This window comes from Apteryx mantelli, chromosome 2 (genome assembly GCF_036417845.1).
Source record: "Apteryx mantelli isolate bAptMan1 chromosome 2, bAptMan1.hap1, whole genome shotgun sequence".
Lineage (NCBI taxonomy): Eukaryota > Metazoa > Chordata > Aves > Apterygiformes > Apterygidae > Apteryx > Apteryx mantelli.
The window spans coordinates 149,847,025-149,861,160 of record NC_089979.1 but is presented as its reverse complement, the minus strand read 5'-3'; the positions used below and the strand labels follow the sequence as shown (position 1 = coordinate 149,861,160).

The window sequence follows — 14,136 nt, the reverse complement described above, 5'->3', positions numbered from 1 at the left end:
GTGGCACAGGGGTCACTGCTGACCTGCACTGCAATCATACACAGCAGTTAGGAAAGGACACAGACGTCCCTCTCCTCTGCACAAGTAACACCACAGAGTCTCTCCCCAGGTGTCTGACAACTGCACTAATAGACTCACTCATCCCCAAATGGGTGAGATCAGAAGTTGGGAAGGCACATCCAAACTCCCTGCTCTCCCAAGGTATTTGTTACAGATAGCCTTGTCCGAGTCTGCTGGTTTTAGGCAGAAAGGGACTGGACAGCAAATAAGCTCTACACTTACTAGGTTCAAAAAGTATTTAACCACATGTATAATTTTAGAAGGGCTAATTGTGTGTTCAAAGCTATATCTATGTGGTAAAATTTTCCAATGTATCAAAGAAATTCAGTAACAGCCAGTAGGACTTTGACACATTTGGAAATTTTGCCAGTGCTTACTAATGCTTTGAGGGATCAAGTCCTTGGCATGTTGTCTAATGGATAAAAACAGGAAAGAAAATATTGTAAGTATTCTTTTAAATAAAACTGAATCTGAAGTGAATAAAAGTCAACAAAGCTAATGAAAAGGAGATTTGATTGAAAATCTAGTTACAACAGAAATGACTCAATGCATATCATGGGAAGACTAGATGTCTTCTCCTCTCTAGCTCAGTTTTAAATATTTTTAGAATTATCGGAAATATACAACTGAAATCACAAAGTAAAACATGCAACAAAAAGAACAGAAAGGAAAGGATTTTAAGCAAGAGCATAACCTTGGACACAACACTGATGTGTATCAGCCAGCTCTCCAGAGAAGCCCTTAATTGGGATTACAGACCACTTTGACAAGTAATCAAATATGTCTCTGGCCTGTTGCTTGCCAAACTAGTCCATAATCCCTAATAATGATCTACAGAGATTCTTCATGCCTCACTGATGTGTTTTTGATACAGCAAGTTTCAGTAGTTTATTACAGTAGTAATAAATAACTAGACAGATATTTATGATGATGGGTAAACATTCCATTTTGAAGATATTTTATGCCTATATAAAATCCAAATGAAAAACTTATAATATGATAAAATTCCTTTGAACTGCTGAAAATAGTAATTTAAACTATTTTAAACAAAAAATTATTTTTTTCAGTAATCTAGAAGAATTGATTTTGGATTTGAGTTTACTGTAACAGTATGCATATATATAGCTAGTTAGACAGATAGATGAAAATTATTAATATTTTAAGATCCAGGTGCCAATTCTATTTAAGGGATAAATACTTTTTGCAGATCTTCTCTATGTTTGCATGAGTCGTTCCCTTTGGCCTTACTAGAGCATCCTTTGCACTTCAGCACTTCTCATATTCAGTGCCAACACCATTTTTACAGGGATGAATTTCTTGACCCCTAAGTCATTTGATTTAACACTAAGCAAAATACTCAGGCACACCCTACCAAGAGAGTCTGGAGTACTAACATTTCTGTGCAGTTTTTCATGTATTGACATACCCCATCATGAGCTGACCTTTGTTTTTCAATATATTTTCCTGTTTCCCCTTCTTGCCCCAAAATCACAGTCAAAGAGTTCTACTCATTATCCATTCAGCTCACTGTCATGACCTTACAGAATTATTTATACCAATTTTGAATGAAGAAAAGATTACGCTAAATGGTATTGTGAACTCCCACTAACCTTGAGCTGAAATAACCCAGATAAATAAAAAACCTGTATTATAAAAAGCATATATTAATCAGGCTACAGAGCATTTTAATATGCTCCCTTTTGAAAAGATTGGCAATTAGATACATGTAAAGAACTGGGAGAGCTTCAGATCAGAAGTTTGGCAGAGTGGGGCCAAACTCGAGTGAGCTTAATCATCGCTTTCTCCACAGCATTTTGTTGTTGTTGTTGTTGCAGCTAGCACTGTCAGGGAAAAGTCAGGCCTTACTTAATCACCAGTCCAGAGAATCCACTTCCAGATATTCAATAACTGATAGCATTACAGTGTAATTTGCGCTCTGGAATTACTGTTTTATTTGCTGGAAAAGGAGGGAATCAGAATAAAAATCACCACTATAATTCTGAGCATACAAAATAAAACTATTGATGAATTAATTCAGAATTAAATTCAGAATTATGCTGCAGAACGAAATAATTTTTCCATGTAAAAGGGATAACGATTATGTATAGAAATATGATCAATTTTACCTTACTTAAACAGAGCAGCATGCTAAAGATGCATTCAATTTAAAATTGAATGTAGTGTTTGTGCCACGTAAGTTATTCTGATATTGAGAATAGCTCTCAAGGAATAATCTGTCTTCTAACAGAAGAAAAAAAAAAGTTACAGGAGTCCCTTTCCAAAGGGCACAAAACTGTTTGCTATAATCACACCTATCAGGAAAAAAAAAAGCCATCTGTCAAGAATAAACATTTCAAAAATGGACACTGCTGTATATTCGGCTGTGGGAGTAAAAAACCAGATACATGTTCCATCACAGCAGTGGTTCAGTTTTTCATTTTAATGAAAAGCAGCAATTTTTTTTCTCAGATATGCAGGAAATGTTCTTAAAATACAGCTATGTTTATCAAACCTGAAGAGTACAGGCTACTGTATGGCTATTGCAAATTTAATGAAAAAGTCATATAGGAACTGAGAGCTCTGTCATATTACATTGGATTCTACATCAAGTCAAGCATTAATTAATAGATTTACTAATTAGCATAACTGTAGCATTGTAGACTGGATTGGCTGTTCAGTATACTTACAACCAGGATCAAAACACATAATTGCATACTGTGGCAAATATTTCTGTCTTCTTTCTGTCCTTGCACTATTCCTTATAATGACCCCCATGCCACCTTTCTCTACACTGAAAGCCTGACTTTAGACCAGTAGCTCTGGGTATCTGAAATAAATTCAATATTTCCAGGGGCCATATTGAGCAGCAAGTTTACTGGACTGTGTTTTCCACTGTACCACTACAACATGTTGCCATTTATCTAACAGGTTGTCATCAAAATTCTACAGCTTTGAAGCAAATATTTTAAATCTTCTTTTTGATCTATTTTCCCAACTTGCTACATCCATACCAACTGTCACAGGCTGAAGAAGAGAGCAAACCTTTATAATAAAACCACATTGACTCTATTTGTAAAGAAAAGTGACAAGAAGATGCATCATCACTGACAGTAACATCCAATGATATAAGATCATATGCAGCACTGTAATATATTATGTTTAGTTCTTGCCATCATGTGCTTTAAAAATGTTGTGTTCAGACATGCTTTCACTAACAGCTGCTAAAATATTAGGCCACCAAAACCAAAAAAGGTGAACAAGAGAGGGAAAGAAGGCTATGCTTATGTGAAAATAAATATGAAAATGGAGTAACATGCAGTAGAAAGTAGTAGGAACAAATATAAATCTGCTTAGCACACTACTTCCAAGTCTGTCACAGGACTATAAAAATGATACTGACCATTCTAAGTAGCATAGTAAAATAATAATACAGGAAAAATACACAAAGAAAATATTGGCATAAGTAGGAGCCTTCCAATCTTTGATACCTAAACATTAATGCAAATAATTTTCAGTGACATGTAAACTTCCAAGGGATAATGATGAAGCATGCAGAAACCCACAAAATACTAGGAAAGGTAGCTTCTGCTCTTTTCATATATTATTTGCAATCCAAATAGTTACAAATATTCTGGATGCCAAACGAAGGAAGGTGACAAAAGAATTGGACAGATAAGATGAGGAAAGAAGAAAGGAGGTCTGAAATACTGTAGAAAGGGAGAGTTTTTTTAGCCATGTATTCAATTAGATAACATATTTGTAAAATACACATAAATTAAAGCCATGATTCAGCCATGAGATGATGGAAATATGAACAAAATATTTAAGCTCTACTGTCATAGTTACTGTCATTAAAATCCCTTGACAGAATCAAAATCTTTTATAGACAGAAGTATATTCTTTCCTACATTGCATTTTGCTATATAGCAGTACGAGGCATATGTTGCAACTCGGAAACCAATGTATGGAAGGAATTTCAAATGTAGATTTATTTAAAGAGCATCTTTGTGGGCAAAAATGATGAACACGTTCTGCCTAATTCAGAATTCCTTGGTGAATTAAAGAAAACTCTATAAAAAAGAACCATAGGATGAATAATTATAAAAAGATGACAATGAAACTATTTAACTCCACCGGGAATATTAATCTGTAAGCCATTTGAAAGGTTTTTCTAATGTCCCCGTTAAAGGAATTTGTATTTGAAATAGCCTGACATTTAGATGAGGAGTTGTATGCAAAAGAAAGTAAGCTTGCCGTTAAGCCTTAACCAATACCAATGAGAAATAGTGTTGGCAGAGAAGGTTTAAGATGCCAGTTATCTGGCATTACTAAATAAAAGACAAAGACCAGTTTCTGAGGCCCATTGCCCTTTTTGAGGAGAGCATTTTGCAAGAATACATTACACTTACAAATGAATTGAGGGAAAATCTTAAAATGCTTATATGTACAACGAAGTATCCCCTTGCTGCTCTGATTGCCAAGATTCATCACTGTAATTCATTCTTGCCAATGTTTTCCTCAGCACAATTACTACCCTCAACCAGATAATACAGCCTCATTCTGGATGAAAATTTACTTCATAAACAAATTCACTAAATAATATGCATAGATTTTTAAAAAGTCACATACAGTCATAAGCTGCTTTGGCAATTGCCTTTGCTGCATTCTTCTGAACATCAGGAACAGTAGAAACTCCTATAAATGAAAGCAGCTTTTTAAGGCCTCCTGTCCGCTGAATCCATGGCATAGTATCCACATCTTCAAGACAATTTCCCACTACTGCAAGTGCTTCCACATGTAGATCACTGAATTCCTAATAAGGAAAAAACCCCAAACAAATAATCTTCAAATCAGCATTAAAATATCTTTAGCTTTTACCTTTGTAGGATAATTGGCATAACTGTCTTTTGGACAGTTTGCTTATATTACAAAGTGCATCTTTTCATGTTCGTGTTGTTTATGAAATTTCCTTAATGTGCCTTAAGATGCAACACAACTTGTCTAAAACAGTGGAAAAACAGAGAGGTTACCATTTATTTCCAAGTGGGTTAGGCAGGTACTCAGAAAAATATTAAACTTTTCAAAGTATTTCAAATATTTTACCAATTTCACTATGAATCATATTTCCCATGAGATGAAATAAATATTGGTAATAAATAGTGACATCTGAAGGCAAGAAGCACTAAAGTGAGTTTCATAATAACATAAACAATGAAATTTCCAAGGTAAGAAATTATATTTAAAGCCATTATATCAAAGTAAATTCAGAAAACAAGACTGGCTTTCAAACTAGGAATGACCACCAAGCAGAGTTCAACATACAAGCAGCAATTTTGGGAAAACATTGTATAAATAGTTACGTGGTGATTTTTTCTGATATTTACAACAGCTTGAGAAATGGACAGGAAATGCAAAACAATATTACTAATAGCAATAAGCCAATAAAATATACATTTGGGTGAATCCCTTTGTTCCCTATCTATTGTTAATGCTACATAATTTTATCTGACATACTGCAGTATGGTGAAGTGAAAATCTGAGAAACCAAACCAAATCTGTATGCTTCTTCTAATTGTTTAATATGTAAGGAGTTCTTTCTTTTGTTATCATTCTCCCATACATGAATAATATTTCTGATCAGTAATACAAACATTAGCAGCAGGAACAAAAACTTCTAAGGCAAGTAAACTGTACCTTGGTTTCTAGTATCTTAAGGAGATAATCTAATCCTTGATGTTCTGTCAGTATTACCCTGGTTTCTCTGTCATTGCTAATTACTTCTAAGGTTTTGAGGGCTAACAACTGAATAACTGGGTATTCAGATTTCAGTAGTTCCAGCAAGGGTGGAATTACATTCAGTTCACGAACTGCAGCACGGCTTTGAAAATCCTGCAGTAAAATATTCAAAGGAAGAGTGTAAGTGATAGAGAACATAACAGCACATCAATTCCTGACTTTACAGAAAGAACAGGGAAAATCTGATTTCAAACACACAACAGTGAGTCAATACTCTGGAACTTCCAGTTCTGAAGATTTCTTTCTTTTCAGGTAAGAATCAAACTGAATATATTTAAAAAACTCCCCCAAAACATAAAATCCAAATATTTTTCATGAGTGAAGTATAGATTACAGTATCTCATTATGGCTAAAGAAACCTATTTATTTTTGGTTTTGCCATGTTTATCTCAACGTACACACATTTCTTTGAGAAAGTTTTTTAAATTTAGTTTGATCATTTTGATTTACTTCATTTGGAGGGAAAAGATAGTTTTCATACTCTACTGTGGTTGCCTGGTTGCATCTTCTTTTGTTTCAATAGCTATAAAATGACAATTTAAAATTTAACTTTAAACAGCATATATGCTGCTTAATAAAGAACAGTAGTAGATTACACTAAAATAGAAAAAATATAAATAAATTACAATTTGCTTTTAAATAGCTTATTGCACATGTGCAGCATGCAATTACCCTTATCAATATAAGCAAGCACCAGGTGCAGTTATCCAGATATACCCTGCAACAAAGACAGCGAGATAGTAAGAAAGGGGAAAGAGTAAAATGTGATTCTGAATAGACATGCTCTGATGCCCCAAAAGAGATAGAGTTATAAACTGAATTCATTATTGAATTGATTCGCTTAAGCCTTGGAAGAGAACTGCCATACAAATGCATCATTCTTTTGCTAAGCAGCATATGGATGACATTAGTGCTGAGTGTGAAAGAAGCCAATAACAAATCTATTCCTTCCAATATGGAAAGTAGTTGTTGACAACATTCACCTATCATTAGAAAGTTGTTTAAAATCATGACTATGGGACTTGTTGGCCAAAACAAGGCAGAATGCAAATTCTAGTTCTTTAATTTACAGGATTATTCCTATCTTTTGGATAGACAGGTTATCCTCTGATTACTGAGATTAACATTTTCCAAATAAGAAAACAAATTCATATTTAATTAAAACCACATCTGAATTTGATTCTGATCTCACTTACATTGCTGTACAGCAAGGATAAGTGCATTAAGTTCAACAAAATTAGAGTCAAACAAGCTATATTCATGTGACAATCAAAGATTTGGGTATAGGGATTTCAAATACATTCATGTACACAGGACAGTAAAAGAATGAAATATTTTTAAATGATTAACCCTACAGGGCATGAGGGGAGAGAGCTTATCTGCCTCTGTAATTAAAAAAAAAAAAAAAAAAAAGCCTTTACCTGCACCAGGAGATAGATACATTCAACTGAATTCTTGTTAACATCAGGATCAGGGCTACCTAGCAGTCTGATAAGTGGTTCTAGTCCGCCTTGCTCAAACATTTGTAGTTTACTAGTATATTCAGCAGCCATATGTGCTAGACATAGAGTAGCAAATTCATGGATGACTACGTCTTCTATGGGGAAAAGAAACAAATATTTTAATTAAGTTTTATTCAACACAGTATATGTTCACTAATATGGTACTTTAAAGTATTATTTAAAGTCAATAAACATTAGCGTTAATCATACCTTACTTTTCCATAAACATGTTGTTCCATCTGTCCAACATAAAATACTACTCACTGAATAGCTGAGCTGTGCCTATAAAAGCAATTACCTATTTAATATGTATTATGGCAAATCATAAGTTATAAGGAAGATTTTATTAAATTGTCCGATCAAATGGCAATAGTAAATTATTTCTGACAGTATTCTTATACAAGAAAGGAATACTACAAGTTACCTTCCGGTGCCAGCCGTGATATAAGTGAATTTGTGACATCCATTTCTCTCAATAATTTCCTTACATCATCTACAATGAAATAAACACAAATATGAGGTCTTTTGTTTGGCTAGCTGAACTGAGTAAAGAAACAGGTCTTCTGCTCCAAATGAAAGGTGCTTAGGTTTACTCCCTGAGCAAGAAAAAGATCTGACTGGGAGTGACACACAGTTCAAGTTACAGCAAGATCGTAATGGGCTCAGAAAACATATGCAGGAGATTCTCAAGCACCAGACAACATATTCTATGCTGTTTGATATATAGAAAATTCCCCAATCCTTCATTAAAACTTCATTCAGAATACCTGCATCTAGTTAGTTCTTATTAAATATTGCACAGTTTTAGTTGTCAAAAAAAGTCATGCCCCAATAATTAAGATTATTTGTAGGTATTAAGACTTTTTATTGAACTAAAAACAATCCTTCCATTATTTAATTTTAAAGCCATCATTTTCTAATTTTCTGCTAACACAGCCCACATTGCAAATTGAAAACATAAATTATATTAGTCGTATTGAAACCTCAGTAACGACTTTCAGAAAGCATTTTTATTGTTGTCAATAGCAAACTAGCAAAAATATGATAACTGGATAGAAAAAATGAAATACACTTTTTGTGACAGATTTCATGTGATCTTAAGGGCTGTGTTGTTACTGTCAACACATCAGAGTGTTAACATGCAAGAGAAAAGGTATGAAGTGAATATATTTTTAAAGGGAGAAAAAATAAAGTTGTGAACATAAATGGAAGATCTGGAATCATTCAGACCCATATTTGTGCAGTAGCAGAGGATGCCAAGGTCTGAAGGGAATAATTGTACACTAGTGTCAAGCTGAAGGTAGGGTAAAGGGCATAAGGTCCAATGCAACAAGAAAAGCAGGCAGCAGTTGGTGAAAAAGACTTAAATAGGACTTAGGACATCACCATGGAAAACAGTTGGGCAGATTATCTACCAAAATAAGATGTTATTAGCTAGGTGTAACTTTATAAAGCAACGTAAAAGTAACAGCCACTGAAACTCAAGCTTATCTTCCTTATTTCTTCATCATCTCCAGGTACATCTACACACCAGCTTCACCATTTGGCACTCTCACTCACCTAGCATGTATGTAATACATTCTCACCTTATAAAAAGGTACAGGAAAATCTGCATATACTGTGGTTGAATCATCTAATAATGTTATGGCTACACTAGATACACTACACTGCTGCGAATGCAATGTCTCCAAGAGATGCTCAAGACAGGCTGAATTTCACTAGCTCGGATACTGATAAAACATCTACATCAGCACTGACCTGCCAAAGAAGCTGAGCAAATATGCATGCCAGTGCTGGATATTTCAGTACTTAGATTGCTATCAATACCTGAGTTAGTTACTTTAAATCTAACTCATCTTTTCTCCCTTATCACTGCAGCTATACAGCATCTGCAATATATGCCTTCAGTAACAACTGATATTTAACCACAGCATTTTCTGTAGATGATAAATACTTTTTTTTCCTTTTCTTCCAACTTTTGTAAAAGACGAGAATGTGCTATGTCCACTTATATAGTCAGGCTTTTCCAGACAGACAGAATTCCAGAAATAAACTGTTTCAATTTGGCCCTGTCATATCAAAAATAAGGGTTGGAGGGAAATTCACTTCTCCTGTAATTTTTTTTCAAAATCAGCAGACCTCACAAACTTGTTCCTGTGTTTTGGGCAGTTAATACAGGAATTTTTCACATGGGCCACCTATTCCTTTAACATTTACACTCTTACACATTGAAAAATATTAAGAAATGGAGACTCTTACGATTAGAAGCCATGATCCCAAATACCATAACAGCATTTCTGCGTACAATTGGATCTTCATGTGAAATGAGTTTATATAGAGGTTCCACTGCTCCAAGACCAAGAAGTGTCACTTTGTTTTCATCACCTGAACAGTAATTAGGTTAAAAGTCTGGTATAAATGCAACAACAAGCCAACAGCTCTCATGTAACAAAGTTACCAGTAGTTACCAATCTTTTTTTGGACTACAGAATCAAAGAAGCCCTCGCCTTTGGTGCCAGGCCTGATCATGTCCTCGTTGATCCAGACCCTGCCCCTGCCCCATGGACTGGACTTTCTGGCTTGACCTGAGACCTGCCTCATTACGACGGACTTGCTTGGCAATCAGTGGACTGTTGGCCAAGCCTGGGTACCATCAGCAGACCTGTTTTCCTCGCCTTGCCCTTGCCAGGATGTTCGCTGCCCCATGCTGACCTTGCTGTCATCCTTGGCTCCTGGGTCCCCTTTCTCTGTAGGGCAGCCTGCCCTTGCTGCTACCTGACAACATGGACTACCTCTAATAGATGCAGTGATGCCTGCTATTAACTGAATTTACAGATAATCCAAAACAATTGCTCATAAAGCTGGGCATTTCAGTGGGATAATAACTAGATGGGTCATACTATAACACAAGAGATCTCCAGGGGTGACCTTTTGACAGATTTGAACAGGAGTCAGGAAGAACCTGTCCTTACCTTGTGATGGTAAGGAAGAACCATCACAAGCTGTGAGGAAGGTTATAGTTTGGCTCAGCACCATCAGGTATCTAAGGTCATTGATTCCTTTAATCCATCTCTGGACGTGTCTTTAAAAATCTACCAGTTACAAGAGAGCTCACCTCAACCTGGATATTTCAGATACATATGATGAAAATAATTACTTTAAGAAACATTAATGAGAGAAAAGTCAAGCACTCAAAAGCCAAAAATTCCAGTACTAGAGTTGACTATTCAAATTAAAATATGCCCTTCTTAATGTGTATAATAGATAGTCTTTAAAAACACCATCACCTGCTAAAATTTCCTTGCGATGTAGCACAGGAACAGTGCTCTAGGATTAATTCACGTTTGTATAATAAAAGGATGCTTCTGTCTGTTGGACACCCACCTCATTAACTGAAGACTGCAGGAGTAGTACAAAGGATAGTTTCCTATTTGGGGAAGTAGAGGTGAATGCTACTATAAAGAACCTCATTTTATTTTCCTCTTTTCTTACCTGCCTATTTTATTTTCCTGAAAAATAAAACAGATAATTCATTCTATGGATCTGCACTACCCCTCAACTGAAGCAATTTCCAAGATTTGGATCATTAAAACCCGAGTTTTCTACCACCCGAGAATGGACAACTTCGTAGCTGAATATGCTCTGGGTAAGCAATAAACAGGAGTGTTTTGCATGATTAGAGCCTTCTGTTTCTTCTCACTCAAAAAAAAAAACCCACCCCATGAAACAAAAGCCAAAACCTGCTTATTTCCTTTGTTCCCACACCAACCTTATAATTTATCCTCTAGTGAACAGTGGGAAAAGCTCCCTACCCTTTCAGGGTACAAGGAGGCAATGTGAGAAGAAACCAGAGAACTATGCTCATTCTCAGGCTAAAACCCAGTCAATTAAAAGACAAGAACAACTTTTTATTGAGGAGTGGGACTTAAATTACTAGCAATATCCATGAATTAATTTTGATGTGAAAACAACCCCTTCCCTTGCACAGTACTGCAAAAAGTTATAGTCTAGTCTTCTGGAAGATTACAAGAATACCTACATTAATAATTTAAAGGAGTATTCATTTAGTAGAAACAGCAAAATAAAATGTCTGTCATCTTATTGTGTTCCATATGTTACTGTGGACACTAGGGGAGGAGCCAGAAAAGAGTTTATAGCAGGCGATTCATAGCTGTCTCCCAACATTTCAAGTTCTCTCTTCACATATTCACAAATTGTTTGCATGTCCTCAGCCAAACTTGCCTTTTTAAGCTGAACTTAAACATTTTTCAGAACCCAAATAATCCCTAGACAACTGTCAAAGCCTCCAGCTTTTCTCTCATAACTTCAGCAGTGCTGATAATTACTATCAGCACAATAATCAGCATACAAAACCATAATCTTTTAAGGGAACATAAATTAAATGGCAATTAATACAAAAATAGATGAATTATACCAAGAATGCTACTAGTGTATGCCAGTTTGACTGGAGTGGGTGGTGTGGAATGAGTAGGATACAGCTTAGGAAATTAGGTGCTTCACAATTTTGAGCCTTTGTTAAACAGTTGTCTAATGGGCACCCAGAACATGATGCTTAATTATATGTAATTCATACAGGGACCTTAGAGGATTTGTATCTTAGAGACTTGTTAGATTTTCAATACATGCAGAAATAAGCTAGATAATGGAGGCTGACAGATCACTGGTAAATTATATATCACAGAAGTACTGACACAGAGAAAAATGAAAAACTAACATAAACAGACTAAAAAGTAATTTTCATTCACAATACACAACCTATCAAAATACAAGAACCTTGAAATAACTATTTTTCCATTTTCAACTATTTACTAGTACAAGAATTTCAAAGTTTAACATAAAAATTAGAATCTTATCCAAGATGCTAGTGTGTTGCTAATGGCAAAACAGATCTAGATTGTATTTAAACAAAGCTCCATTAAAAAGAGAACATCTATACAATTGTAAAACCAAGCATTAAATATTTACTTCATGTAAATCACAGGACTTCTTTATAACTGCAACTATAGGTGCGACAGATATTTCAGAAAACCCCCAAAACCTTGAAAGAAACCTTTGACATTAAACAAAGATGTTAGCACTAATAAACTAAAAAATTCTGAACAACTATCAAAATGTAAGCAAGGCAGAGAAAAGCTTACCAAAAAAAGACTAACCTTTTGATGCAAATTTATATATGGCATCACATGCTTTGGCCAAAACTTCCTCTTCAGGAGAACTAAGCATTAGCACAACTGTTGCTGCTGTTTTGCTTTCAATTAATAAAGGATCAAACTACAAACAAAAAAGGAAAGAACAGTCTGAGTTTATACCACAGCACACTGTAAGGCTCAGTAGACTCTCACATTTCATTAAAAAAAATAGTTTGAGATCTACAGTGAATTAGAAATGTTATCATGGGTTTCTATATACCTAGAGAAATTCAAATTTTTAACAACAATTTGAGGTGTTGCTGAAAAACAAGAAAGAATAATTGACTTCAAAACTGAATCATGATTTCATCTTGTATGAAAATTTGGGGAAACCTTGGTAATTTCCTGTACATGTAGGGCGCTGTGAAGGCAAGAGACTATGAAATGCTGCTACATATGAAAGAGAAGCATCCTGAGGCATCAGAACCAAACACGGAACAACCTGTGGAAAAACATTTCTGACAAGCAGCCGTGCACAGAACCTATGAACTTAGATGCTGCATGAGAAAAAGGATGTGGTTCTTCAGTGTCATTACTATTTTGTGATAGTTTCAAAAAAATATACAGTGACCTTTCCTGTGCCTTCTTCAACTCAGTTCATTTGTCAAACACTAGCTTACCATGATCCTGTACTAGCTGAAACATTTTGATGATACGATCCCAGCTCAGTCAGCTGGAAGTGATACAAAGTGTTCATTTCCATTTCTGACCTCTCTCATACAGAAAGAAATCTTCCAGGAAATCCAGCTGCTTTGACCCTCTTAATAGACTCTTTGGGACTCAGATATTTTGAGAAAGGGCACTCTTTTAAAAAAGCCTTTTGTTCTTTAGTAAGACTCAAGAATTTATGAAAATTTTACCCATAAAAAAGTTTTAATCTTATTTGGGTTTAAAATACAATTTTTATATATGAAAACTCTCTTCTGTCCCACTCTTGTCACACTCAATGGCCACAAAGTACGTGTGTTACATACAGGAGCTACTAAAATACTGGAGTCATACACAGTCTCTCAATATCAATGTATTTATCTTCAAAATACAGCAGATTAACCATTTAAGATAGTATATTAAAATAATTTGCATTGCTGTTACAATATATATTAATACTGTGTATACCTTAAAATATCTATTATTTGTTTTACTTCATTTTAAAACCTTCTAATAGCTACATCAGAGACGTGTTGCTGAACAACAAGGGCATGGAGATTTACATATGTCTCTTGTCAATCAAGGAAATTATTTGGAGCAAATCTTCATCAAAGTTATGAGTGTGCTGGAAAGAAAATGAAGAAACAGGAAGCTTTTTCTCCTCCTGAACTTGTTCAAAAATAAGGCAAAATATGATGTTAATGCCCAGTCTTCTCAATGTGCATTTTTGATGGGTTCTCAAATCAAAGCAATTTCATTATCTTCCATGAGGCATTTCACACAAATTAGAGTCTGCAAGATCAGTTTCTGTGATAGTTAAAAGGTTGCCTAGCTAATGTGACTAATTGGTTTCCCTGCCTTCAAAAAAAAACCTGAAGACCCTTTCCAACTTGATGCTTGCTGTGACAAGTAGGAGACAT

General features: G+C 35.1%; 1 protein-coding gene across 1 annotated transcript in view; it reads right to left on the bottom strand.

Moving 5' to 3' along the window:
* ARMC3 (armadillo repeat containing 3) overlaps positions 1 to 14,136 on the bottom strand; it is a 64,933-nt gene that overhangs the window by 33,411 nt on the left and 17,386 nt on the right. The window contains exons 3-8 of the mRNA XM_067292514.1: positions 12,533 to 12,650; positions 9,618 to 9,743; positions 7,783 to 7,851; positions 7,278 to 7,453; positions 5,755 to 5,949; positions 4,690 to 4,873 (exon numbers count right to left, since the gene is read on the bottom strand). Coding sequence (XP_067148615.1) covers positions 4,690 to 4,873; positions 5,755 to 5,949; positions 7,278 to 7,453; positions 7,783 to 7,851; positions 9,618 to 9,743; positions 12,533 to 12,650 — 868 coding nt within the window. The remainder of the gene's footprint in view (positions 1 to 4,689; positions 4,874 to 5,754; positions 5,950 to 7,277; positions 7,454 to 7,782; positions 7,852 to 9,617; positions 9,744 to 12,532; positions 12,651 to 14,136) is intronic.